The sequence below is a fragment of the Hyposmocoma kahamanoa genome, unplaced genomic scaffold (assembly GCF_003589595.1).
Source record: "Hyposmocoma kahamanoa isolate Upper Pololo Valley unplaced genomic scaffold, ASM358959v1 66, whole genome shotgun sequence".
NCBI lineage: Eukaryota > Metazoa > Arthropoda > Insecta > Lepidoptera > Cosmopterigidae > Hyposmocoma > Hyposmocoma kahamanoa.
This window is the reverse complement of record NW_020653854.1, coordinates 20,421,607-20,447,163: the sequence shown is the minus strand read 5'-3', so window position 1 is coordinate 20,447,163 and position 25,557 is coordinate 20,421,607. Positions and strand designations below refer to the sequence as shown.

General features: G+C 35.8%; 1 protein-coding gene across 1 annotated transcript in view; it reads right to left on the bottom strand.

Moving 5' to 3' along the window:
• LOC113232049 (angiotensin-converting enzyme-like) overlaps positions 1–22,134 on the bottom strand; it is a 178,257-nt gene extending 156,123 nt beyond the window's left edge. Inside the window, exon 1 of the mRNA XM_026466673.1 lies at positions 22,036–22,134. Coding sequence (XP_026322458.1) covers positions 22,036–22,050 — 15 coding nt within the window. The 5' untranslated portion in view covers positions 22,051–22,134. The remainder of the gene's footprint in view (positions 1–22,035) is intronic.
• Between the last annotated feature and the right edge of the window lie 3,423 nt (positions 22,135–25,557).

Genomic DNA, 25,557 nt, shown 5'->3' with positions numbered 1-25,557 from the left:
CATCTGGCCTGGACCTTTGGTATTTATGACAATTTCCTCGAAAAATGTTTTTTCTTCTTGAAAAGATCTTTGCCATGAGACGTATAAGCCTCTAAAGAGTACAGTAGTACATTTTAGAGCTCCCAATAGTTAGATTACGAGAAATCGCGTGCTAGTTTAATTGGATCTAATTCGATAGCCAACGACACGGCCCTACTCTCCTAACGGACAAGATTGCTGCGGAGAATCGTCTATATCCTGCCTTGTGTGGAGTCTTCTATTGTGTGTATTAAAATGTGATATATTCTATAAGTATGGTATATATATATATAGTATACAGTATTCTTCAATAAGTACTATAAAAGGTTCTCATTTTGTTACGTATTTCTTTTATTACTACAAAATGTGCCTACTTGTTCAATACTAAATGTACTAAGGGTTCAGTCGTGTTTGTGCACAACGAGTGTGTGTACATGTAAAAGGCCTGTCAGATACAGGCGTGTGTATTTTACACTTTGTTTGATGTTACAAACCTTTCTGTTGGCAAATGTAACACGCCCGTAGGTATAAATTTGGTAGCAGTTCCTTGTGAATGAGTTCGTCCAGGGAAGTACTGCCACCTTACCTATTTCTGTCATCAAGTAGTAATGTAAGCATTACTGCGTTCCTGATTTGATGGGTAAGGGTAATGGTAAAATTACAGGTACATGAGACTTTTCAACGTCTCAAGGTAACAGGCGTAATACCAATGCTCCTGAAACCTTTGCAATTTAAAGCTCTGAGCGCACTGCACCAGGTGCACGACTTGTTCGTCCCGTCACTAGGTAACATAAAAAAATGCAAGTACCGGTCCAAACAGCGATGATTATAAATCTTCTTGATAGAATTTGTATACGACATCATTGTAGGTGCTTTTTAATTTATTCAGCGGTTGTGTTATGGGGTCCTGGTACCCGTAATTGGCGTGTACATAAGAACATCGGCAGATTATCTGCCAGCGCTATATACTTACTCCAATAGCTAATTAATGGACTAATTTGGAATTATTCCCATCAGATCCCCTAAACTATTCCACCGTAAATTTTTAAACCCAACTGATCCCCTAAACTGACCCATCGCCAATTTTAAATCCCGACTGATCTCCTCTATATTTTGCAACTCCCAACGGATCTCCTTATTGTATTTGTAAGGTAAGTAAGAGTAAAAGTAGTTTTCAAATCAAATATTTATTTATTGAGCAATTCTGATCAAATGTGATAATTGTCACAGTCAATCAAATCACGAGTAACAAAAAATGAGTCGTAAGTAATATTTAAAATCTAAGTTTAATGTTACAATTGTCACAAAATTATATCAAAAAATAAACTTGTAAGTACCAGGGTATCAGGTAGGTATAAAATATTAATATTTATTCTTGATCCCTGCATTGGGGAACCGATGGAAATAGAAGAAAATATAAAATAAAACGGATCCCCCAGGGTATCGGCTTTAAGAGATCAATTGGGAATAATATAATTGCGTGTCGAATAAAAGAAATTTAGATTTTATCATTGTTTGCACAATTTTAGCATTTTTTTCATGATAACCAAATGACGGCACGAAAAAGTCGTGCGCCTGCTGGTACGCGACACGTCTGTCCATAACAGTTGCGGTGCCACTCAGAGCTTTAAATCGGCCAGATCTGAAGGGCACTGCCACTACGCCCTGAGACAAAGTTGACAAGTCCCATGTGCCTGTAACTTCACCAGCACCCTCTTACCATTCAAACCGGAACGCAGTAATGCTTACATTACTGCTTGGCGGCAGAAATAGGCAAGGTGGCAGTACTTGAAATAAATGTATTACCGCATAGTAAATGCTGCTGTAACTAGGCGAAGTCTCGTTATCAAGGAAGTTTTATATCGTAATCCATATTTACTGCCTTGCGTGGTTATTAAAGATGTTGATTACCACCAATTACAGGTTTCTTACCACGGTATGACTTCTTAATATCACGTCCATACTGCACCGTAGCATTGCTCTTAACAACGGGTCCAGTTACCTAGACGTCGAAATTCTTCTATGTCTTTGTATTGGCTTTCGGCATTCGTCAAATATAGATATTTATTGTCATGAAGACATGTTCTACACAAGAATGTTATCTAATAATTATGTATAATACATAAGGTTCATTAGTGTGTTTAATGGTAGTCCTAGATAAAAAAATAATATTTTTTTTTTACATATTTAATATGTATTTGGCTTTATTTAAAAAGCACTAATATCGTCATCCGTGGTAGCTTAATGACTTAAGCTACCGCTTCTCAAGCACAGGGCGCGGCTTGAAATCCTTCGAGTTTCTCGGAATTTTACGAGAACTCTAAAATAAATATGTGTGTAATTTAATTTGAAATTTACCATGAACTTTTCGGTGAAAGAAATCATTGTCATAATAATAATAATTATTATTATTATTTCATTCATACACACATACAGCAAAATTAAAAACAATGGGTACGTTCATAAAAAAAACTTATTTCAATGATTGAAATTGTATTATATAAAATGTTTAAACTACCGAATCCCAAACTAAGTAAAAGCCTGTATTTTGGTATTGAGTGTTCCTCCACTCACTGGCTATCACTAGGTAAATACAGTACAACCAATAGGTAAAAATCAACAGTATAAAAAAAAACAATTGCTATGGTATGTAATTATAAAAACTACGACAATAATAAAATTAAAAAAAAGGCTAATAATATTAAAAATAAAATATATATATATATATACATAAAAAAAAAGAATAAAAGAATAATAATCCTAAAAAAATAGTTAAAACTATATATATACTTATTCAATGTGAAATCCAAATCTACATCTACATCTACTAAATTTATTAATAATAGCTATATTAAAAGATTTTCAGTATTTATTTATTTATTTATTTAAACTTTATTGTACAATACACTGAAGTACAAATGGCGGACTTAATGCCAAAGGCATTCTCTACCAGTCAACCATTGGGCCAAACAGAAAAAAAAACACAATAGGTTGGTGCTACACTTAAACAAGAAGAACAGTATACTAGAAAACTAATCGATAATTTGTATGGTATAAATAAATAACATACTATAAACATACTTATTACACATACAAAACAAACTTACATATATATATTATAATAATAAATAATATGGTATATGTACCCAAAGCAACATTATACAGTGTCTTAATTTTGACAATTGTCAAACAGATGCTTGCGCAACATGCGCTTGAAAGATAATTTGGTCTGAGCTTGTCTTACATGGAGCGGGAGCGCGTTCCAAAGACGAATTGCATGAAGGGTAAAAGAATTAGACAAAAAATTAGTGCGATGAGAAGGAATAGAAAGCTTAAGGCTACGGGAAGATCGAAATTCGCAACCCGGCCGAGTGTTTTGAAATTGAAATGAACATTTAAGATAATCAGGTGCAGCCGGGTCGAACAAGATGGAGAAAAGAGTGGTTAAAATTCTTAAGGACCTGCGTTCACGGATGGGAAGCCAATTTAGTTGACGACGAAAAGCAGAGATGTGGTCATACTTCCGCAGACCAAAAAAAAACCTAATGCAGTTGTTAAGAAGACGATCTAATCTATTCAAAAAGACTTGAGAGATGTTACTGTAACACAAGTCAGCATAATCAATCACAGGCAACACTAGAGCTTGAACAAGGAGAGTTTTGGTTTGAATTGGAAGAAAGTTCTTAAACCTGTATAGAGCTCTTAGTGTGTCTGTAACCCTACGACAAACGTCAGACACCTGGGAATCCCACGTAAGGCCTGTGTCAATAATAAGCCCCAGGTTCTTTACCTGATTTGACAGAGGAATCACTACGTTCTCAAACATTATTGGTGGCACGCACGACAGATCACAAGACGAAAAAAGGAGTGAGCTTCTAAGGATGATTGCTTGACACTTGGAAGGGTTGACATTGATACCAAACCTTTGGGACCAAACCGAGACGCGATGAAGGTCATCATTATTTAATACACTTATGCCACCGACATTAACCTCGGTATAAAACTGCAAGTCGTCGGCATACAGGTGGTAAGAACATTTGATGTTGGGCGTAATCAGATTTATGAAAATAGAAAACAAGAGAGGAGAGAGAATTCCGCCCTGAGGTACCCCGGAAGTGAGTTTACACCATTCTGAGAACGAGCGATCAATACGAATCGCTTGTTGGCGATCGCGGAGATAAGAAGAGAACCATTGAGCTGCCGCGCCGTTGAAGAGATGTTTAGGTGGTCTAAGGTAGCAAGGAGAAGGTCATGATCCACGACGTTGAATGCATTGGAGAAGTCAATTAGAACCAGCACAGTAAGTAGAGGACAGTCCATGCAGTATCTGTATAGTCAAGCGTTTGCAACATGTTTATTCAAAGGATAAATGGACAAAAATATATTAATTTTGTCATGAAACCTGCGCGTCGAAGAAGGTTTACAACCTTCGACTAACATATGAAGTCCCCAACCCGCATTGGCCCAGTAGCGAACTATGTACTATACCTTCGCCAGAGAGGAGATCCATGCCATCTGGGCACGGACGGACGAATATTATTTCCACCACCGTTTAGAATTCATAAATACTGTTACACGTGCTAGCCACGAGCGTTAGATTATCCTTCAGTGCACTAATAAAAAGTTAATAAACCAACAAAGGAATCATTTGATATGATAGCGAATAATATATTCATATTTGTACCAGTTCAAATGGAGTCACGTATCGTTCCCATTAGTTCTATCCCTTAAAATCACTTCTTTGTTATTTTTCGAGACCTTTACGGCTTTGCAAGGTAGATAAATTATTTAGTGTGAATCATTATTCTTACTCCATGCTCTGATCCCAAAGTAAGTAACCAAAACACTTCCGTTATGGAAATCGGAATCAACGACGGTACCACAAACTCTCAGAAACGAGACAATATTAAAAAGTTAGTTCTGCATTGACCCGGCCGGGGATCGAACCCGGGACCTCTGAGATGGCGACACCATGAACACCAGCGTGCCACTACAGGTCGTCAAAATAGTGTTTATGTTGAATCAATGAACTTTGTCAGTACGATATTAATACTTCTCTATGGGAAAAGCAGTAGACGGCATCTACATAGAAAGCATGTGAGAATTGCACTGTAGTTGATTTTTTGAGATCTATATAGCGAAACGGGGTACCATGTGCTATCATATGAAATAGTGAAAAACAGGCACTTGAGACTTGTCAACTTATGCTCAGGGTGGAGAGCGCAGTGGCAGGGTCCCTCATCTCTTTGCGATTTAAATTTCTGATTGGCACAGGGACTGTTATGGACAGGCGTGTCGCTAAACACCAGGTGCACGACTTTTTCGTCTCGTCGCTTGGTATCATAAAAAATATTCCGATATTTAATTTTACGATAAACGCCGTCCATGAACGGATTAACAAATTTTTTTTTTGCTTAAGACGTAAACATTCATGAAGCCTTATTTATAGAGCATTACACACGGAAAGCAAGGACAGAAATTTCCCCTCAACGAAACAAGAATGAAAAATAAACAAGAAAATAAAATTTTATTTGACCACTTCTTGACTATTCGGGGCTTACAAGAATTTTCTCATCGTCAAAAACATGTCAATCGATGGTGTCAGTCTGATCATAAATAAATACAGTGTTTTATCTTTAATGGAAATAATAGTATTCTGGAACAATAATAACAATAAATTAAAACAAATGTAAATACGTGGAGTTCAAGGGTGAATTTGGCGACAAGAAATGTTGTACTCGTATGTTACCCCTATTGTTCTTTCCACAAAAGGTGTTATTCCACATTTATTCCATAGCTTCAAATTACTAGCTTTTAAATAAATCCTTTATATTACCTTCCAAAAAACTATTATTTATTTTTAAATACATGCCGAATAGTCAGAAAGTCAAGCAGATGGAAGAAGATCTTATTACAATACACCTCCACATAGATACACACACTACTGCATTTACTTGATTTCTGTCCGTAAGTGTAATTAAAACCAACCAACAGGGTGAGAAAAAGAAGAAAAACCAGTTAATAATAATAGTGTGCCACAGAACCACTAACTACTACTAACTACTTTGTTTTTATAGTCTTCTTATACTATATAGCTTAATCAAAGTCCATTCAACCGTTTCTTAGCCTGTTCGACGGACAAGAATTCTATCCCGTTTAGACATTCTGACTGACAACTATCGGTCAGACGTGTCCATGGGGTCTGTAAAAGGCCCGAAACGTTGGTTTGTTTGAAAAAACAAATACTTTCATTTCCTATGAGTAATAACATCAAGTGACGAGACAAACGAGTCGTGCACCTGACGGTAAGCTACAAGCCTGTCCATAACAGCTGCAGTGACACTGAGAGCTTTAAATCGCAAGATCTGAGGGGCACTGCCACTGCGCCCGTCACCTTGAGACATAAGTTGACAAGTCTCATGTGCCTGTAATTTCACCAGCACCCTAACATTACTGCTTAGCGGCAGAAATAGGTAAGGTGGCAGTATTTTCCTGAATGAATTCTTTCACAAAGAGTTCTACTAATAATAATAATCGAAAAGCTAAGACCTATGTATGGCACCAATTTATTTAATATGTCAATTTAATTTAAAAAATTAAAAAGTTTATTTATATGCATGTGTATCACCTTTGCTCTAAAAGAAACAAAGTATGGACCTTATCACTAAGGATTTTAAAATCTTTTTTTAATTCACCACTCTTGTAGTATGTCTATTCGCTAAAATCCACCATGTATCGAATCAGCCATAGAACAGCACCACAAATGCGCTTTAGATTTTTATAAACCACCGCCAAAATCGATTTTCGAAAAAAACAGAATGTTTTATTCGATTTTCCTTTAATTTCCTGTGGAAAATATTAAATGAATTCAATCTTCAATTTTCTTGTTAGACGGAAAATTGAAAACAAACTTCGTTTGTGTTGATACAAACGAAATTCGTTTACTTTTCATTACATCGAGATGTTACAATGGATTTATTTGTCATATCCCCGGTTGTATTAATTAAGCCTGGCGAGTTGTTTGACCATGTTATTTTAGGATTGAAACCCACTTTAATAATGTCTACAAAGCCACAAGGACACACCGTCAAGATCAACCGCCGCCATTAACTATTTTGCTATCCTTCCATAATTTTTTAAGGAATTCAAAAAATAATCCTATAAAATTTTTTAGATAAAAAAATACCGACCTCAAAAGTTTGTGACATTACATCTATTTGCCATGTTTTATTGAAACCGGTTAACAAAAAGTAGGTGAAATTCTATTTATCCGTCCCCTAATTTACCATACTTAGAGATGAAATATTTTGTTCAAATTTGAATGGGCCCACTATTGAAGTACCCCCTTTTCAGAAAAAAAAAGAATTGTCGAAATCGGTCCACAAATGTCGGAGTAGTTGCGTAATATACACAAAAAAATACAGTCGAATTGAGAACCTCCTCCTTTTTTCAAGTCGGTTAAAAATATTACGAAAAGTTTTTTCTAATTCGTTATTATGGTTAAACTATTCTAAATTTGAATATGAAACTCATTAATCAGTAAAACCTATTTCGACTAATTTAATTTTAATATTCGTAAAAACTGAGAAAAATATTATTAATACTAAATTGCCCAACCTAATAATGGTAATATTTATTTACACCGAGCAACCTAGAGATAGACGAGTGATAAACTTTAGGTATCTTATTCGCTCGTTTCAGGGTCATTTGCTTTGAGAATGAGTAGTGACGTCGAATTGTTTTGACAATTTCAAGTTTAATTTGCTTACGGAAGAAATATAAAGATTATGAATTTTCTTTTTGTTTATAGTTGTTGTCTTTTGTAGAATCTATGGTGAACTAACGTTGTTTCCAGTTTATTTTGCGTGTTTCGATATCGTTCCTTATAAAGCAGCGCCGTCAACATTTTGTGATGATGTTCTTGCAATTAATTACAAACATCTACCCATCAATGTCATCTCAATTTCAATTAGTATAATTCGTGTACAAGAACAATTAGTTAAGTTAAATAATCTCAGTACAGAGTACTAAAAAAAAAACGACCTCAAAAGTACGCGGAATTACATATAATTACCAATTGTTATTGAAATCGGTTACCGGAAAGTGCGCATACCTGGATTCATCCCCTAGTTCGCTACTATACGGGATTTGACTCACGATATAATAAAAATCGGTTCTCACTACTCAAAGAATATTGAGAGAGACAAACGCCTTGAATTGGAGAATAGCAAAATCAATCATTAAAATAATTGCTCCTTATAATAAAATTTAGGCGCTATTTATAAAAATGAATCTTCATGCGTGAACAGACACCCTTAGAGGTGGATGATTTTCTTCAAATTAAATGGGACCACTATGGATGTACCCTCTTTCCAACAAAAAAGTTATCATGAAAATCGGTTCACAAATACCGGAGTTGTCGCGTACATACATAGAAAATAAAAATTAAGTCGGTTAAAAAACAGATAATATGGTATGAAAACAGTATGGTAATTTTATTTTCATATGATTGAAAATTAATTGTGTAGTTATATAATTTGAGTGCTAAAAATTTTCAATTGAATATGTCAACTGGCAACATTGCGCGTTACAGTAGCATGCAATGCTTACAAGCTGTTCAAAACTACTGGATACTGAACAAACTTATTGAGATAATTAGTATTTCAATTTTAGTACATTTGTAATAATACACACTCAACATAGCCCCGCACTACGGAAACCCTGTGTCGCGGGTGCCATGGACACACACATAGGCAACCACAAATTACACCCAAATTCACGAGAGAAATAAATGTAGGCCATACAAATATTTCTCCCGGTCCGGGAATCCAACCTGGGACCTGTGCGTAGCAGTCCGGCATGGTAACCGTTTGGCCACGGAGGCAGTAATATTGCATGGTGTGACGATGACGGGTTGGTGTCCGCAATTGAGCGTCTAGGCGCCTATTTTGCGTAAATGAAATAATAGTATAGTTTTATTTACAAGCCCCACAGCGAACTATCTTCTTTTACAAAGTTCTCATATAACACGCCACCTACAGCAGCGTGTCACATCAAAAATCTCACGTCAATCATCTTTTTTTAGGTTCTTTTACAAGTGCTTGCAAAAATTTCCCTACCTTTCGGCAAAATAAAACTTGAAAAATTAAGGAAAACTTATAGCAAATGGAACTATCTATCTATCTCCCTAACTAACTATCCTAACTAACTATCTACCTACTAACTATCGCGTATATTTGTTTTTTCAAACAAATATACGCGATTTAAATCCGGAAAAACAGTTACATTTCTTATATGTAACAATCGCGAAAACCTAAGAACTCGATAAGGAAAACTTAGTTAATTTCACTTTTGACTACTTGTTCTGTATGTTATTTATTCGAAAACATAATCGTTAATATCGGCCGGGTGTGCTGAAGACGCTGGTTCGAATCCAGCTGGATTGAATTAATATTTAAGTGTATATTATCTTTCTATTGATAACCGTCGTTATTTTTAATTTTTCACGTTTGCCATTCGTCTTCTTCTTTTAGCGTACCTTTTTGAATTATTCGCTAGTATCGTGTTTTCCCGCTTAGTTTACGTTTTTTTATTTTTTATACGTTTGCCATTACTGAGTTGCGTCAGATGTACGACATAGTGACAACTGTCACGAAGACACTCGACATGTTGTTAGTGTATTGGTTTGCAAATAGTCATTAGGCGAGACTTTGCGATACGGAGTATGTGGTTCTGTAAGTAATTCCATACAATTCTATGCGATGCTTAAGTAGCAGTGTCGCGTGTCGCTGTGTCGCCGTGTCAGAATTTGATAAGGCGATCCAAATTAATATTATAAATGCAAAAGTGACTTAAGTAGCAGTATAGAGCTCCTTGTGAAAGATAGAAGTACTGTCCAGGGAAGTACCCTACCTATTTCTGCCGCCAAGCAGTAATGTGATCATTACTGCGTTCCAGTGTTGAAGGGTAACGGTGCTGGTGAAATTACAAGCACATGGGACTTGTCAACTTATTCTCAGGGTGACGGGCGCAGTGGCACGACAATCAGATCTTTCAGATTTAAAGCTCTGTTTGATACTACAACTGCTGTAGACAGGCGTGTCGCTTACCACCAGGCGCACTACTTGTTAAACCCGTGACTTAGTATCATAAAAAAGTCTATTACGTTTTCACGCCTAAACCGCTAAACCAATTGTATAAGAATTTTAATATACTAGAGGTAGATGGGGCCTAGGAGAAGGACATAGGCTACGTTTTATCAGAAAAATAAATCTTAAATATTGTGAAATAGGGGATGAAAGTTTGTATGGAGAACCAATCAAACTATGAACATTAGTATAGTACAGCAGGCTTCCTCGAAGTAATTATTATAAGTAGACGAAGTCGCTGGCACCAGCTAGTTCATAATAATTGTTGCTAGGTTTACGTTAACAGAACCTTGTAACATAAACAATTGAAAAGCGACTAAAATATTCTCTCACGCGACGTCTTGACCATCAAACTACATGACTGCAATCATCAATTCTATTCAACCTTATATTTAATGTACTTAATTCTATGACCAAATATGGAACACAGATGCTTGTAGAATATCTGTTTTGTAAAATGTGTCAATTAATGTACTATCAACAGCACATTAAACTATACACTAACTAAGTTCAAACTCATGGTGCCACTATTTCGTGTAACTAAGGCAAACGATTATTTTATGGCATATATTGCGATTATTATTTCCTAAGTTTAAAACTTACATTAAAAGTATTTTAACTGAAAAATCATATTACAAAATTGAAGAGTATGTGTTAGATAAAGATGTACGGAAATACAACAAAAGTCCAGATTCCACACAATTATGATTCGAAGTGTATTCCATAGCATTTAAGTGTACTTGAAAACAAAATCCATAGGGTTTCTAGCTCGTTCTTCTCAGGGAGGTCAACGTAGTGAACGCGCAGTAGCTAAAAAATGACGTTTTTAAATGTAAAAATTTTACCCATGGAATAAATGGTTAATAAAATGATTATTTGATTTCGACCTTGACACTTGTGTTCGCACATCGCCTCCAGTGCAACGGAACAAGATGGAATCGCAAAGATCTGAGGTACATTGTTACTGCGCACGTCACCCTGAGATATAAAGATGACACGTCCCATGTGCCTGTAGTTTCACCTACTCTTTCCCTTCCAAACTAGAACTTGCTTGGAAATTACTATGGTGGGAGTACTTCCCTGGATGAACTCTTTCACAAGGAGCTACACTACTATTGTATATTAATTAATTGTATACCGTAATAACGCCTAGTCTTGATGGTAGTAAAGAACACTATTTACTTGTCTTTCCCACCATGAGTCTAGAAAGTAAATAATTTAGTCAATGCCAAAATAATTCTAAGTTTAAAGTAATTCGCTGAAACTATGTAATTATCGAGTTTTTATGTTTCGTGATTGCTACACACTGGAAATTAGACTATTTTTTTCTAAATTATATCGCGTCTATTTATTTTTAATTTAAAAAACCAACGTTTCGAATCATGGGACATGTTAAACGTCCGAAAAAAAAACAAATGTACAATTCAATTATATTAAATTTGACGTCCTCTGTGGTCGAGCGGCTTGCACACCGGTTTTCATGTTATCGTCATTTCTGAGGTCCCGGATTCGATCCCCGGTCGGGTTAGTGTAAATAACTAACTTTTCCATATTGTCTCGGGTCTGGGTGTTTGTGGTACCGTCGTTGTTTCCGATTTCTATAACACAAGTGCTTTAGTTATTTATTTTGGAATCAGAGCAACGTATGGATGACGTGTTATAATTATTTATTATTATTTATTTAGCAATTCAAAATAATAAAAAAATCTATCTAATTCCGAATTAATAGTTTTATTTTCAATATATAATTATAATAAGAAAATACTTCGGTGCATATACTTACGACTGCTTGCAAGTAACAATAATAAAGAGGAAAAATATTTTATGAATTGAAATGACACGATTTCAGGCAACGCGGCGATTTAATATATTTTTTTTGTGAACAAGACGTCCATCTGGTGGTAAGCGACACGCGTGTCCATTATAAATGCAGTACCGCAAACATCTAATGGGCACTGCCACTGCACCCATCACTCTGAGACATAAGTTGAAAAGTCCCATGTAACTGTAATTTCACCATCAACTTTACCCTTCAAAATCGAAACGCAGTGTGACGATGCTGACCATTCATCATCGTCATCCCACCTTTTTAACACCCTCTTTACAGTTTCCTGGCCACGTACGTTTAAAATTTTTAATCGTTCTCGAATTCCCTCTTCCTTCAATCATTCTTACGTTGGTTCGTTCCAGTAGTTTTTCAGAAAATAGGCATTTTTTAGACAAACGGGTACCGTAGTCGATCACAACATCGGTTAACATAAGGTGAGATTATTACCAAGCGTGTGTTTAATATACTGTGCATCCCTATGGGACGCACCTTTTCACAAGGAGCTCTACTGCTACTAATAATTGTGATTATTTGGATATGATATATTTAGGTTAATTTTAAGAAGCAGCCAAAAAAAAAAGAGAATGAACGACTCTTTGTTACGAGCTCAAATTGTCAACAATCTGAATAAGTATACTGGGATTAAAGACAACGGTTGCACATAAATTACAAAATTATGTTCTTTTCGCGATCATCAATTCGCAAAGGGCACTTTAGTCGCATTTCCTCGTGAAGGATTCGCTGCGGATTCCTCTTCTCGGTAGATTTCCCACGACGCCACTTTGACTGGAGATCGGATACTTAAGAGCTATTTTATTGGATGAGGTAATATTTTCTTATAGAGTCGAAAGGGTTTGTACTATGCCCGTCGAAAATAGGGCAGGCGTATCAAAAATTCACACAGTGAAACTTGTAACCACGAGTTTGAAACTACAAAGACCATTACATCTTAGGTTTTATTGATTTCCATCGATGAGTCAGTAATAAAGGTAAATTTATTTGTATCTCATACAAATAGTTTTGTCAATGCCAAAATACTTGTAAGTTAGAAGCAAATAATTAGCTGAAACTACGTAATTATCGAGTTTTTAGGTTTCGTGATTGCTACACATTGAAAATAAAACTATTTCGTTAGGAAATGAAACTATTTTTCCGGATTTAAATCGCGTATATTTGTTTTTTCAAACAAACCAACCTACCGGGCCCTTTACAGGTCCTATGGTCACGGTTGACTGAGGTGGTACAATCATCACCCAGTTATGTCTAATATTAATGCCCTGAAAAATAGGGTGGTTTATTTTTTCACTATAGTTACAAAAGTTATTAATTAAATACCTTATTTTTAATGTTACAAAGAAACATTCCAATTTACGCTATTGAGTTAAATTTACTATTTCGTTATTCACTATTTCGTTAGTTTGAAAAACAAATATACTCAGATCCGAATGTAGTTTGATTTCCAGAATAAAAATTATAGTCATTCACACATCACATATTTTCCGAGGGTTGTGAACCTTCTTCGACGTGCAGATTTCATCACGATGTTTTTCTTCACCGAAGGGCTCGTGGTAAATTTCAAGTTAAATTTCGCACATTAGTTCCGAAAAACTCAGAAGTGCGAATCCGGATTCGAAACCACGGCCTCTAGGCGGTAGGTCAAACCATTAGGCTAACACGGCTCTTAATTATTATTACATCATTCCTCATCATTTAACTGCCTCCGTTGTCAAACGGTTACCATGCTGGTTTGCCACGCAGTGGTCCCGGGTTCGATTCCCAGACCGGGAAAAATGTTTATATAGCCTATTTTTGGGTGCAATTTGTGGTTATTTTTAAGTGTATCCAAGACACCCGCGATACAGGGTTTCCCTAGTACTGAGCTATGAGTGTGTGCGTTATTATTATTATATTCCAATCCACACAAGTTTATGTTATAGAAGAAGCTAATATAAAGTCAATATAGACCGAAAGTTGACACTATGTGAATTAGGAACGCACTTTTTTTATAATATCAAGTGACGGGACGAACAAGTCGTGTGGCTGGTAGGAAGATGTCGCGCACGCCTGTCTGGAATAGTTGCAGGGCCATTTGGAGCTTAAAGTCACAAAGGTGTGATGCGCACTGCCACTGCGCCTGTCATCCTGTGACATAAGTTGACAAGTCCCATGTGTCTGTTATTTACGAACACCCTTACCGGAATCCTGAATAATAATAAAGTCTATAACACAATAGTGCTGAGATTACTGCCTGGCGGCAGAAATAGGTAAGACGGCAGTACTTCCCTGGACGAACACACACACACTTTCACAAGAAGCTCTACTGCTACTAGAATATACTTATAAATATACTTCAACTTTTCTTCCAAACAAAAAAAAACATTTACTAGACCAGAAACAAGGTACCACACGCCAGACGTATCAAATAACTGAGTAATGGAACAATTTTCTTAAGTAATTGGACAACTAAGTGATATTAAAGAGTCATATTTCTATTAAAACAGGTATGCACGTAGAAACGGGTTTGGTTTCGCTACTTTGAATCTCATTCCGTCAAGACTGCAGTCTATCTAGTAGGTAGACGTAACAAGGTACTTGAATGTCAACAATTTGAATAGATAAATTTGCATATGACAAGTATTTGTTTTACAACAAGCGTAAGTATTTGTTCTGGTTTTGTATTATATTATTTCGTTTTAAAATAATGTTGTGTACTTTGATTTTATGATAAATAAATAGAAAATTATTATCATGTACTGAAATGCATTTATTGTTGAAGCTATAATAAACCTGGTTAAAGCTCCTTTGTACCTAAAAACATTGAGAGTGCGTTGTATAGAAAATGAAAGCATTTTTTTCGGAATTAAATCGCGTGTGTTTTTTCAAACAAACCAACGTTTTGCGCTCTTTACATGTGTCACGGTCAGGGCTGAGTGAGACGGTATACTCATCAACCAAGAACTCGAGTACGTTGTATACTTTATACACAATATTATTATACAATGTATTATTAAGTTTATTGAATATCACGGTGTTTTACTACGATGATATTCAATAATTTGTTGTGAAATGACTTTACTAGTTTGTTATAATTATTAACATAAAAAAATTAATAATAAGAGCGAATACTAAGAAAAATTCTTTCGATCGGCTGCATTCGAATCATATCGTGTCTGACGCTCTCCCAACTGAGAAGTTTTTTTTTAAATAAAAAGTAAATGCGCATTTTACCTCCATCTTACCTGATGGAAAGTGACGATGAGGTCGACGATGGAGCATGCACACCTAAATAATGCCCATTCTCTCTCGTCTTGAAAAGGTCATAACATCTGCGGGCAGGGACTTGCACTCCATAGCCGTTCGCCACAAATGTGGAAACGTAACGCTTCGTGCGAATCTTTGGTACCTATATCCACAGCATAGGGGTGGAACCCAATTCTACGTCTAGTCCCCCGGTGACGGAAAGTCGAAGGAGGAATGAAATCGTGTAATTCTAATAAGAGCTACAGAAGGAACCAGCAGATTTTACGAGTCTTTCTATATACTTGTTGGTTTTGGTTTTTAATAATGATCGAAGGAATTCTTCTTAGTTTTCAATCTCGGTATTAATAATTATATAATGTATTTTAAATAAGACACAGCTTTCTTTGTTTTCATGTAAACTGATATTTGATTACTTTGCCGTAACACAGTTTCGATTAGCACAGAAGGTAAAGAACATTTTTGTTAATATACCGCCATGAGTGTATGAATGATATCTATTATCCAAAAACTTGTGTAAAGTTTTTTTACACAATGTTATATACTTGTAAGTGGTATTGTAAACATTTGGATGAAATAAAATATACATTAATATTATTCTTAGCATTCCCTACACTAATTCCAAGGAAATCGTCTTGTTGAAACTTCTATGTCGATCATCAAAACACCAAGTGAATTGGGCTAAGGTTGCAGACTATGCTACACAATTCAAAGAATCTATTTTTAGATTGACTTCAAAATGTTCTCCTTTTATAACAAAAGTTATAATTATTTTTCTAACATCAGGTTTTCTACTCTCTTAATCGCGTATTACTTTTTTGCTGTAGTTCAATTGAAACTTCGCCATAAGTTTATTGACTTTGTTGGATTTTATTCGTCATCCAAATATTTAGACTGTCAATCGTTTGTGGCAATTAGTACTGGTATTCAAGGGCAAATTGTGTGTTTGATGCGAAGATCTTGCTATAAATTTTATTCGTCGCAGTTGTATTACGTAGTTGTTTATAATATAGGAACATGCTTTAAGTGCACCTTTACAATTCAGTTAGTTACTACATTCTGTTGTATTATTACATAATAAAATAAGTATATCAAATATAGAAGAAAAAAAAAAATTTCTGACCATAAACATTGAGAGTTCGAATCTAATAGCAGTACAGCTCCTTGTGAAAGAGGTCCTGGGTAGTAGGTAGTAGGTGGCAGTATGCCAACTTACCTATTTCTGCCGCCAAGCAGTACTTAAGCACCAGAACACAGTGATGTCAGCATTACTGTGTTCCGGTTTTAAAGAGTAACTTTGCTGGTGAAATAACAGGCACATGGGACTTGTCAACTTATGTCTCAAGGTGACGGGCGCAGTGGTAGTGCCCCTCAGATCTTTGCAATTTAAAGCTCTGAGTGACATTGTAACTGTTATGGACAGGCGTGTAGCTTACCTTCACTTACACGATGTGTTCGTCCCGTCATTAGATGTTATAAAAAAAATCTAAATTGCGTATATTTATTTCATTTTTAAACGAACCAACCTTCCGGGTTTACAGTTCCCATGGTCACGAATGACTGAGGATCTAAAGCTTTACAATAATAAATATATATACCATAAACTAACTGTATGTACTACGCCTATTGTTATTAAGTTGTTATAATGGATAAGGAAACCGGTTTTCGTGAACGTCTGATGTTATTACTGTAATAGATTTAAGTACATACGGACAGCGTCTTTTAAAAATATAAGAAAATATCTTAACTACTAAATGTAGCAGCGCTCCTCGAGGACGTGAAATAGCGCTAAGACTATACAAATATTATTTTTATATTCAATAACTGATTAAGTAATTGCATATGCGTATTCGAACAATCTCGTAAATGCAATGCTTTTCACATCTTGCCTTTTGGGCCTTTTGAATAGAACTGAACAGACTGAGTACCGGCTGATTCTGCCACTTCCGTCTCTCCACTCGACCCTAATTCTTAGTAGCGGGGTGAAATGTGGCAGAAACGGCCGGTGATTGGTGGATGACAAAATAATTCAAAATGAATAACTCTTTACATTCAAACTACTTAAAATTAGATATTACAATAATTTTGCTATGTGTGTAAAATATTTTAACCATCTACATTAAAATTTACTTAACTTTGCGTTTGATGCATTTGCACCATAAACAATGTAAACATAGCATACGTAGCATACATACGTCACGTAAAAACCTATCATTTTATACCGCTTAAAAATTGGGTATTAACTTTTATTATATTTTTTATTATTTTATAATTATCCACTAAAAATGTGGTAAATTGTTTATTTTGATGACTATAGAGCGTCGAGCGGTGACAGGACATGTTTGCTTAACCAATTTTAAAGAGAACGTCATTTTTTTGTTATTTTTCTTTGTCTGAGATCTTCGAGTATAGAACGCCCAAATCAAAATTTGAAATCGATGTTTTCAACTTTGAAACATTATTATTTTTACTTCTACTGTAGAACGTTAAGTTTGAAAAGTCCTTGTATCTGTGTATGCTAAAGTTCATTATATTATATTATATTTGTTGTCAGTGTATGTCAGGATTCAGGCGATAAAATCCAGTGCTTGCTCACCGGAAATATGAAATTGACATACTGAACAAAAGAGCGTTTCAGTGTTGGACAAATACCTACTAATATAAATAAAAATCCCATCAAAATGTAACATAATCACGATTTCAAACCAATGCGGACAATGTCATCATAGATTAAGCCGTATTTTTACTCGCCGTGTCTGAAATGTATTTCCTAAGCGCTTTTCGTCATATTTTATTATGTGCACAGACTAGGAATGGAATCCCTGCCTGCCACTGCCACTGCGTTTCCTAGTACACACAACTCGAATATCTTTAAAGCGATATGGTATCGTGGTTGCGGAGTATCTAAAGCATGTGAAGTAAACGCAGAGAGAAATTCATTGCACGATATTTAACATTAGCGTTTTAGAAATAAAGTATACTCTTTTACCATAGTAGAATAAAATAAGTAGGGTAACTCCGTACAAATTACAGCGCGATTTGTATAAATGCGCAGTCGTCGCGCGCCGTGTACGCACACATTCGCATAATAATGAAAGGCACCTTGCGTCGCCTTACAGTAAAATCCTCGCATACGCGTTTTCACGTAGTTCGTTTTTAATGATTTTTGTTGAAGAAAAATTTATAAACTTCTTGCTCAAATATGTTATTAAAATAATACGAGTATAGTATCTGAAAGAGGTATAATTTAACTAAATAAAATGCTAACTACAAACATTATTGCGTTTACTACATTTTACGCTACATTTTTATCTTCGTCCTGAAAAATTACATAAAAATACCGTACATACGTCAGGGGACTATGATGCTTGTTTGTCAGCAAAAGCCTGGAATAAGAATTAGGTGCAATTTATGGTAGTCTGTGTGTGTGTCCATAGCTCCCACGACTTCCTATATCTATGCCCGCGACACAGGGTTTCTCTAGTGTAAAAATGTCTAACTGAATGAAACTCACTATTTTTCAAAGGCGAATATTCTTCAATAATCATCGTATGTATGAAATATATGTGAATTGAATATATATGAAAAATATATGTGAAACGCCTACCTTATTACTAGGTTATGTTGGTAGGTAGGCAGCTGGATAGCCGCTCAAAATGTTAATCGCAAGGATCTGAGAAGCACTGCCATTGCACTCGTCACCCTGAGACATAAGTTGATAAGTTTCACCAGCAACTTTACCTTTTAAAACCGGAAGTCAATAATGCTCATATTACATGTCACAGTATTTCCCTGGACGATTTTTTCACAAGGAGCTCTACTGCTACTAAATACGTTGTCTTGAAAAACTTGCTTACGACTGCATTAACTATCAAGAGATGATAATTAACAAGAGAATTGACATAAATTGCAAACGGGACAAATATTCAAACAATTGTGTTATAAAGTAACGTACACAATATATAATAATATCAAAGACTCTTAATGGCAACGAAACACCTGTTTAAATACTAAGATATTGTAATTAAGTGTATTGAATTTCAGAATGTTTCACCATCATGTTATTCAATTTTTTTTTAAATTACTCCACTAGTTTGTTACAATTATTAATACAAATAACGAAAATTGACACAGACACAGAAAAAATGTTTTATTTTCTAAGTATTCAGCTGAGTGAAAAAAATTCGTAAAGTTCGTGGTTCATTCGGAATAGCGTCTGGCACGGTTTGATAGTAAGCTACACGCCTGTCCATAACAGTTGCAATGCCACTCAGATCTTTAAATTGCAAAGATCTGAAGGGCACTGCCACTGCGCCTATCACCTTGAGACATAAGTTGACAAGTCCCATGTGCCTATAATTTCACCAGCTCCATTACCTTTCAAAACTGGAACGCAGTAATGCTTATATTACTGTTTGGCGGCAGAAATAGGTAAGGTGGCAGTACTTTTCTGGACGAAACTGTTGCGTTGTATTAAAAATTACTAAGATTTTAGTTTGAAGTTTTAAAGATACTAACCTATTCTGTGTCGCAATATAGATATTACAAAACACTGTTCAAGTTATTTTTTTGTTTGCAATCGGAATAACGAAAAATTTAAAAAATGGGAAATTTACCTAAAACTTGTTATTATTAACAGCAATATTAATAAATCGATAAGTAATTCGGTGGCCTATGCATTCCTGTACAGCTTAGGTGATAATTTAGCAGTATAGGGTTAATATTTATTAATACGCATTGCAATTTAAGGTATGCGCCGTTTGGAATTTCACAAATGGAAGGACAGCTGATGCAGGTTGAAATTGGGAGAGAAAAATATTTATCCAAATTCAAATTTGTAACCCTCTCCTGAGTGCACAATTCCCATTCCAGTTCCCCAAGATCCAAAACACACCATCTCGGAGGACGCTGCAGGCCTTTATTTAATATGCCTACAGGGAGAGATCCAAGTAACCCTTTTTAGGGGTCCTACATGAACACATTGTGTAGGTCGCGATTCTAATATTTTGTCGAAAATAAGTTTCTATCCACAGCAGGCGCTTACTGTGAAAGGATTGCTAACTCTACATCGGTCGTGTAGTATAACGTAATAATCGTAATGTTTTAATCTACGTTATTATTAATAAATATAATTAATTGAAATAAATGTATAAATAAAAATATAATATGTGAATGAAAAAAGTTTATTGTCAATGTTCTGATTATAATGTCAATTATAGCTCTAATAATATAATTAATTGTATTATACCCGTAACTTTTACGTTTATAAATAAAACTAAATCCAGTTATTACGTTCTCGTGATTGATACACGTTGAAACGTAAACATTTTATCGAATTTAAAATCGCTTATATTTTATTATTGATGCAAAGATGTTCGATCTTCGAACGCAAAGAAAAAATCCTTAGATCTGACTAGGCTCGATCCAGTGTTTGTTGCCATACCGGGGCTATCGCCCTTAACCAACTGAGCTAGAGACCAATTCCGACTGAATTTCTCTGTGTTGGTTGTTGAGTTTTATATTTGGTTTAAATGATTTTTTGCGGCGTTTTGCCGTCAACTTAGTTTCTCAAACAAACCAACGTTTAGGGATCTTTACAGGTCCAATGGCTGCGGCTGACTGTAGAACTAAAGTTTAACTAACCAGAAGATAGACATGCATCTGGTGTCGGTTTAAAAAATACCCTGTATGAAATGCAATACCTACTCTACTTACGAATATAATATTGAAATAATCCTGTGAAGCCTGTTGAATGCGTAATAGCGTACCATGTACAAATTATTTTCAAAGGCTGTAATCCAGCAGCACTGATAACAAAGGAAACTCCACATTATTTAAGAGAGCGTAGATAAAACAAAAAATACACGTCAAAATCATATTTTTTGTGATATAAGATGACAGGACTAACAAGTCGTGCGCCTGGTGATAAGCGACACGCTTATCCACAACAGTTGCAGTGCCGCTCAGAGTTTTTAAATCGCAAAGATCTGAGGGTACTTCTCACCCTGAGACATAAGTTGACAAGGCTCATGTGCCTCTAGTTTCACTACCACTCATACCCTCCAAAACCGGAAAGCAGTAATACTCAACTTACAAGAGTAAACTCTTTTACAAGAAACTCTAATACTGCTGCTAAACAAAGTTTTAATAATAGTAATATACAATAAAATTGAAATGAAGAAATAATAACAATATATAAATTACCAATAAAGAAAAAATCGCAGTTACATCACGCAACAAAAACGATTTTTTAAAACTCAATAGCTATCACGACGTACCAAGTTTATGTTAGAAGCGAAGAAGAAAAAACAAACTCGTTTTTCAACTGTGCAGACATAGTGCCTTATTAAAATTGTAAATGTTTGGAAACGTTCCTAGATAACTCTAGTCAGTCCGCTTTTCCGTTTTGGTGATAACCTGCTTTCTGTAGCTTTCATCGCATTTCCCGAATCAATAGAATAAATAAGAATAAACTTCTTATTTAATTAATAAATCAATCGATTAATTGGAATCGTTCTATAAAAACTTGTGTTGTTATATTAAAGTTGATTATCAATATCAATCAATGCATTTAATTAGGTTGATAAAATAAATTTCATCATGTTTTTTCTGCTGAATTTTTATACTGAAGGTAATTACAAAATCTATAAAATTATTTATGAAACCGTCTAGCAACAAAGTTGTTAGACGAAGCTACATTGAAAGGTGAATCAATTGGTGAAAACTTTTCATTACCATTATCAAGAGCAGCAAATCAAAATTTATCACTATCAGTTAGATTACCTTGACTTTAGACATGTCGCTGTAACAATTACATTGGTGTCACATGGAAAGGACAATTGGACCAGACCGTTCGTTCACCGTGATCAATTGCACTGGTATAGTTCAAAATGTACGTCTGACACGTACGCACCGCGCGACAGTACGTTTGCAACTGACGCTACACAGTTTCATTGAGTTCGAATTATGAAAGTTTACACATAAATATCGACACTGGCCGTTTATATTTCTTTTAATTTTATTTTGGAAGGTCACAACTTTCGATTAGAATGATAATAGAAGACTTATGTAAGTATTAAGACCCCGCATCGGATTTCTATGGCAATAAAAACTTCCATTGAGTCTATTACCTCTATCTACGCGTTGTTTGTGCTCGGACTGACTAAACAGTGACCCAAAAAGGGCACCTAAACATGGGAAATGGTTTAACTCGATCAGGCTTTGTTTAGTTTATCTAATATTATTGAATTACATCGGCACTAAGCTAAAAAGTTTGGGCGTCAGGGTTTCGCTTAACATTTATTTATCACGATGTTTTATTTGTACAGAAATGTTCAAGAAGACACACTAGAGTGGTGGTATATGATTTTCTATTAGGACGACGAGATTTCCAACGTTTTTTTGAAGTCAACGTCTTGTTGACTTCAAAAAATACCTACTTTGTGTTCTGCTATAAATACACAACGAAGACCTTTTAGTAGCAGTAGAGCTCCTCGTGAAAAAGTTTTTCTTTATCTTTTTTTTTAAACTTCACGCCTGTCCATGACAATTGCAGTGCCACTCAAAGCTTTAAATTGCAAAGATGTGGGTGGCTCTGCTACTGCGCCCGTCACCCTGAGACGTAAGTTGACAAGTCCAATGCGCCTGTAATTTCACCGGCGGCAGAAATGGGTAAGGTAGCAGTACTACCCTGGACGAACTTTTTCACAAGGAGCTCCACTGCTACTACGTAAATAAGCGTCCAGGGACCACCAGGGTACCACCAAGCCACCTGACCTATTTCTGCCGCTAAACAGTAACGTGAGCATGATTGCGTTTCGATTTTGAAGGGTAAGGTGAAATCACAGGCACGTGGGACTTGTCAACTTATGTCTCAGAGTGACGGGCGCAGTGGCAGTGTCCCTCACATGTTTTCGATTTAAAGTTTTGAGTAGTACTGATCCAAGTAGAAGATGTACAGGATCTCAACGAACTCTTTAAATTTAAGATTTATAGTTGACTATAATATATTAGTAATGGGTAGCTAATTTACAGATGTAGTGCCATTAGTAGTAAACCAGTGGTCGTTTCTTATGGAAAAACAAACAAAAATTAATTATTGTTTTGACATTTGTTAGTTTATACAAAAAAAATCGTTAAGTATGTGGTAGGGATAAAATAACATTTATATGGTGTTACTTGATTGGTGCAAAATAGAACCCCCTGGCCTGCGTAATGTGGGCACATTACGTAGAACGTTTTGTTACTGCTTCGAAAATTACATTAACTTAAATTTAAAAAATTCTGTGCTGTCGCAACAGCACGATTTGTTCTTCCAGCACTTTGCATTATAATCGGACCAAAGGTGTCAGTTTTTATTATAATCAAAACCAAAGACCAAAGGTGTCAGTTTTTATTATAATAAAACACCTTTGGTCCGAGATACCTTGCCTCAGGAGCTCGATCTTATATCAACGAAATGGGTTGTCACCTCGGCGCTCCATCGAGAAGTTCCTTACAGTCAGCGAAGTTTGATTAGTATCAGTAGGGTATGACGAAAGACGAGTGAGCGGAAGTGTATTTAGGATTGCGTCAATTTGTGCGAACAACGTAACTAGGTCCTCAATCGTCAGTGAAGCGTTACGTGAATTGTTAAGTGGATGAACAAAGGATGGTGATGGTGATAAAAATAGTGTTCCATGAAAAAAAAAACTATGATAAGAAAAATAAACATTTTATTTTTGCTCTACACAATAGAAACATATTAAGGTTTACATATCTTTTAGAAAAACCCTTACTTAATTGCAATGGAATGACTAGGTAACGGATATAATGATACCTGTCATTAACAACACAGTTTTTCTGTACTGTTACCAGTATATATATTTTGTGGATTAATTATAGTACTTCCTTAAAATACTACAGAAAAACAATAAAAATACAATTAAAACACCACAGCTAATTTTTTTTTTGCACTGGCTTATCTGCTTCGTAAAATTTTACGATGTACAGCTGAACCAACGTGCAAAAACGATGCTTTACATCGATTATAAACTAGCCTAACCTTAGACCCAACTAGCCTTTTGAGAACCGGATGAAGTCCGTATAAACGGGCTGATCTGGGGTCAGGACTTGACTGGAAAGGTCCCTGCGCAAGCTTGCTCGCACAGGTTAGTGCCCTTCCCGCATAACCAAGAGGTTGATAGGGAGTGTCACTATAAATAAAACTTATGTAAAAAGATATGGGGCTGACCATAAATGACCTTGAAATAAAAATTCTAGCCATAGTTACTCTAAATATAATTTCATTAGCAGTACAGCTCCTTGTGAGAGGCTTCGTCCAGAGAATTACCGCCGCCTTACCTACTTCTGCTTATGCATACTTGGCATATCGTAAGAGAGAACGTAAAGGAAACACAGAACTGTAAAGGAAAGGAAGCTGCAGTGTTTTGACCACGTAATGAGGGTCATTAGATACCGGACTCTTCAACAATAATGCCGGGGAAAATCCAAAGATAGCGTGTCGTGGCAGAATGAAAACTTCGTGGCTGAAGAATCTGAAAGATTGGTTCCGCCTTAATACACTTTTTTCCTTTCGTGCGGCAGCTTCTGCAATGAGAATAGCCATGATGGTCGCCAACCTTCGCAGAGCAGCGGCACTCTAAGAAGCCGAAGACCCACTTCTGCCGCCAAGCAGTAATGTGTACATTACTGCGTTTCGGTGTTGAAAGGTAAGTGTGCTAGACAAATTACAGGCACATGGGACGTGTCGACTTAGGGCTTAAAGCGACAGGCGCAGTGGCAGTGTCGCTTAGACCTTTGCAATTGCACTGTTAAGATGTAATTAACATACATAGAACGAATATGATCTCCCTAGGAAATACCAGAATTACTTTATTACAGTAGTTAATTTAAAAGAAAAGTTTTGTTCGATAGTTCGAGTCGAGTTCTTAGGTTCTCGAGATTGTTATACATAGGAAATTAAACTTTTTTTCGGATCTAAACCTTCTGTTTGTTTGTTGAATGTTTGTGTTTTAAACAAAACCAACGCTTCTGGTCCTTTACAGGTGTCATGATCATAGCTGACGAACGGCAGTTTATCCGAAAAAATATAATATGAATTTTTTTAAATATTATGTAGACACACACGGGTGTGTAACGAGCACACGAAGAAAGCGGTCACCGTCGCCTATGAACACTTGCAAATCTAGGCGTGTTACGAGCGCGTTGCCAACCCTTTAGGATCGTTTTCAAAGGACTCCCTTTGAAGGACTCCATGCTGTATTCCTACGGGAAAATCCCCAGTAATAGTTTTATTTCTTATGT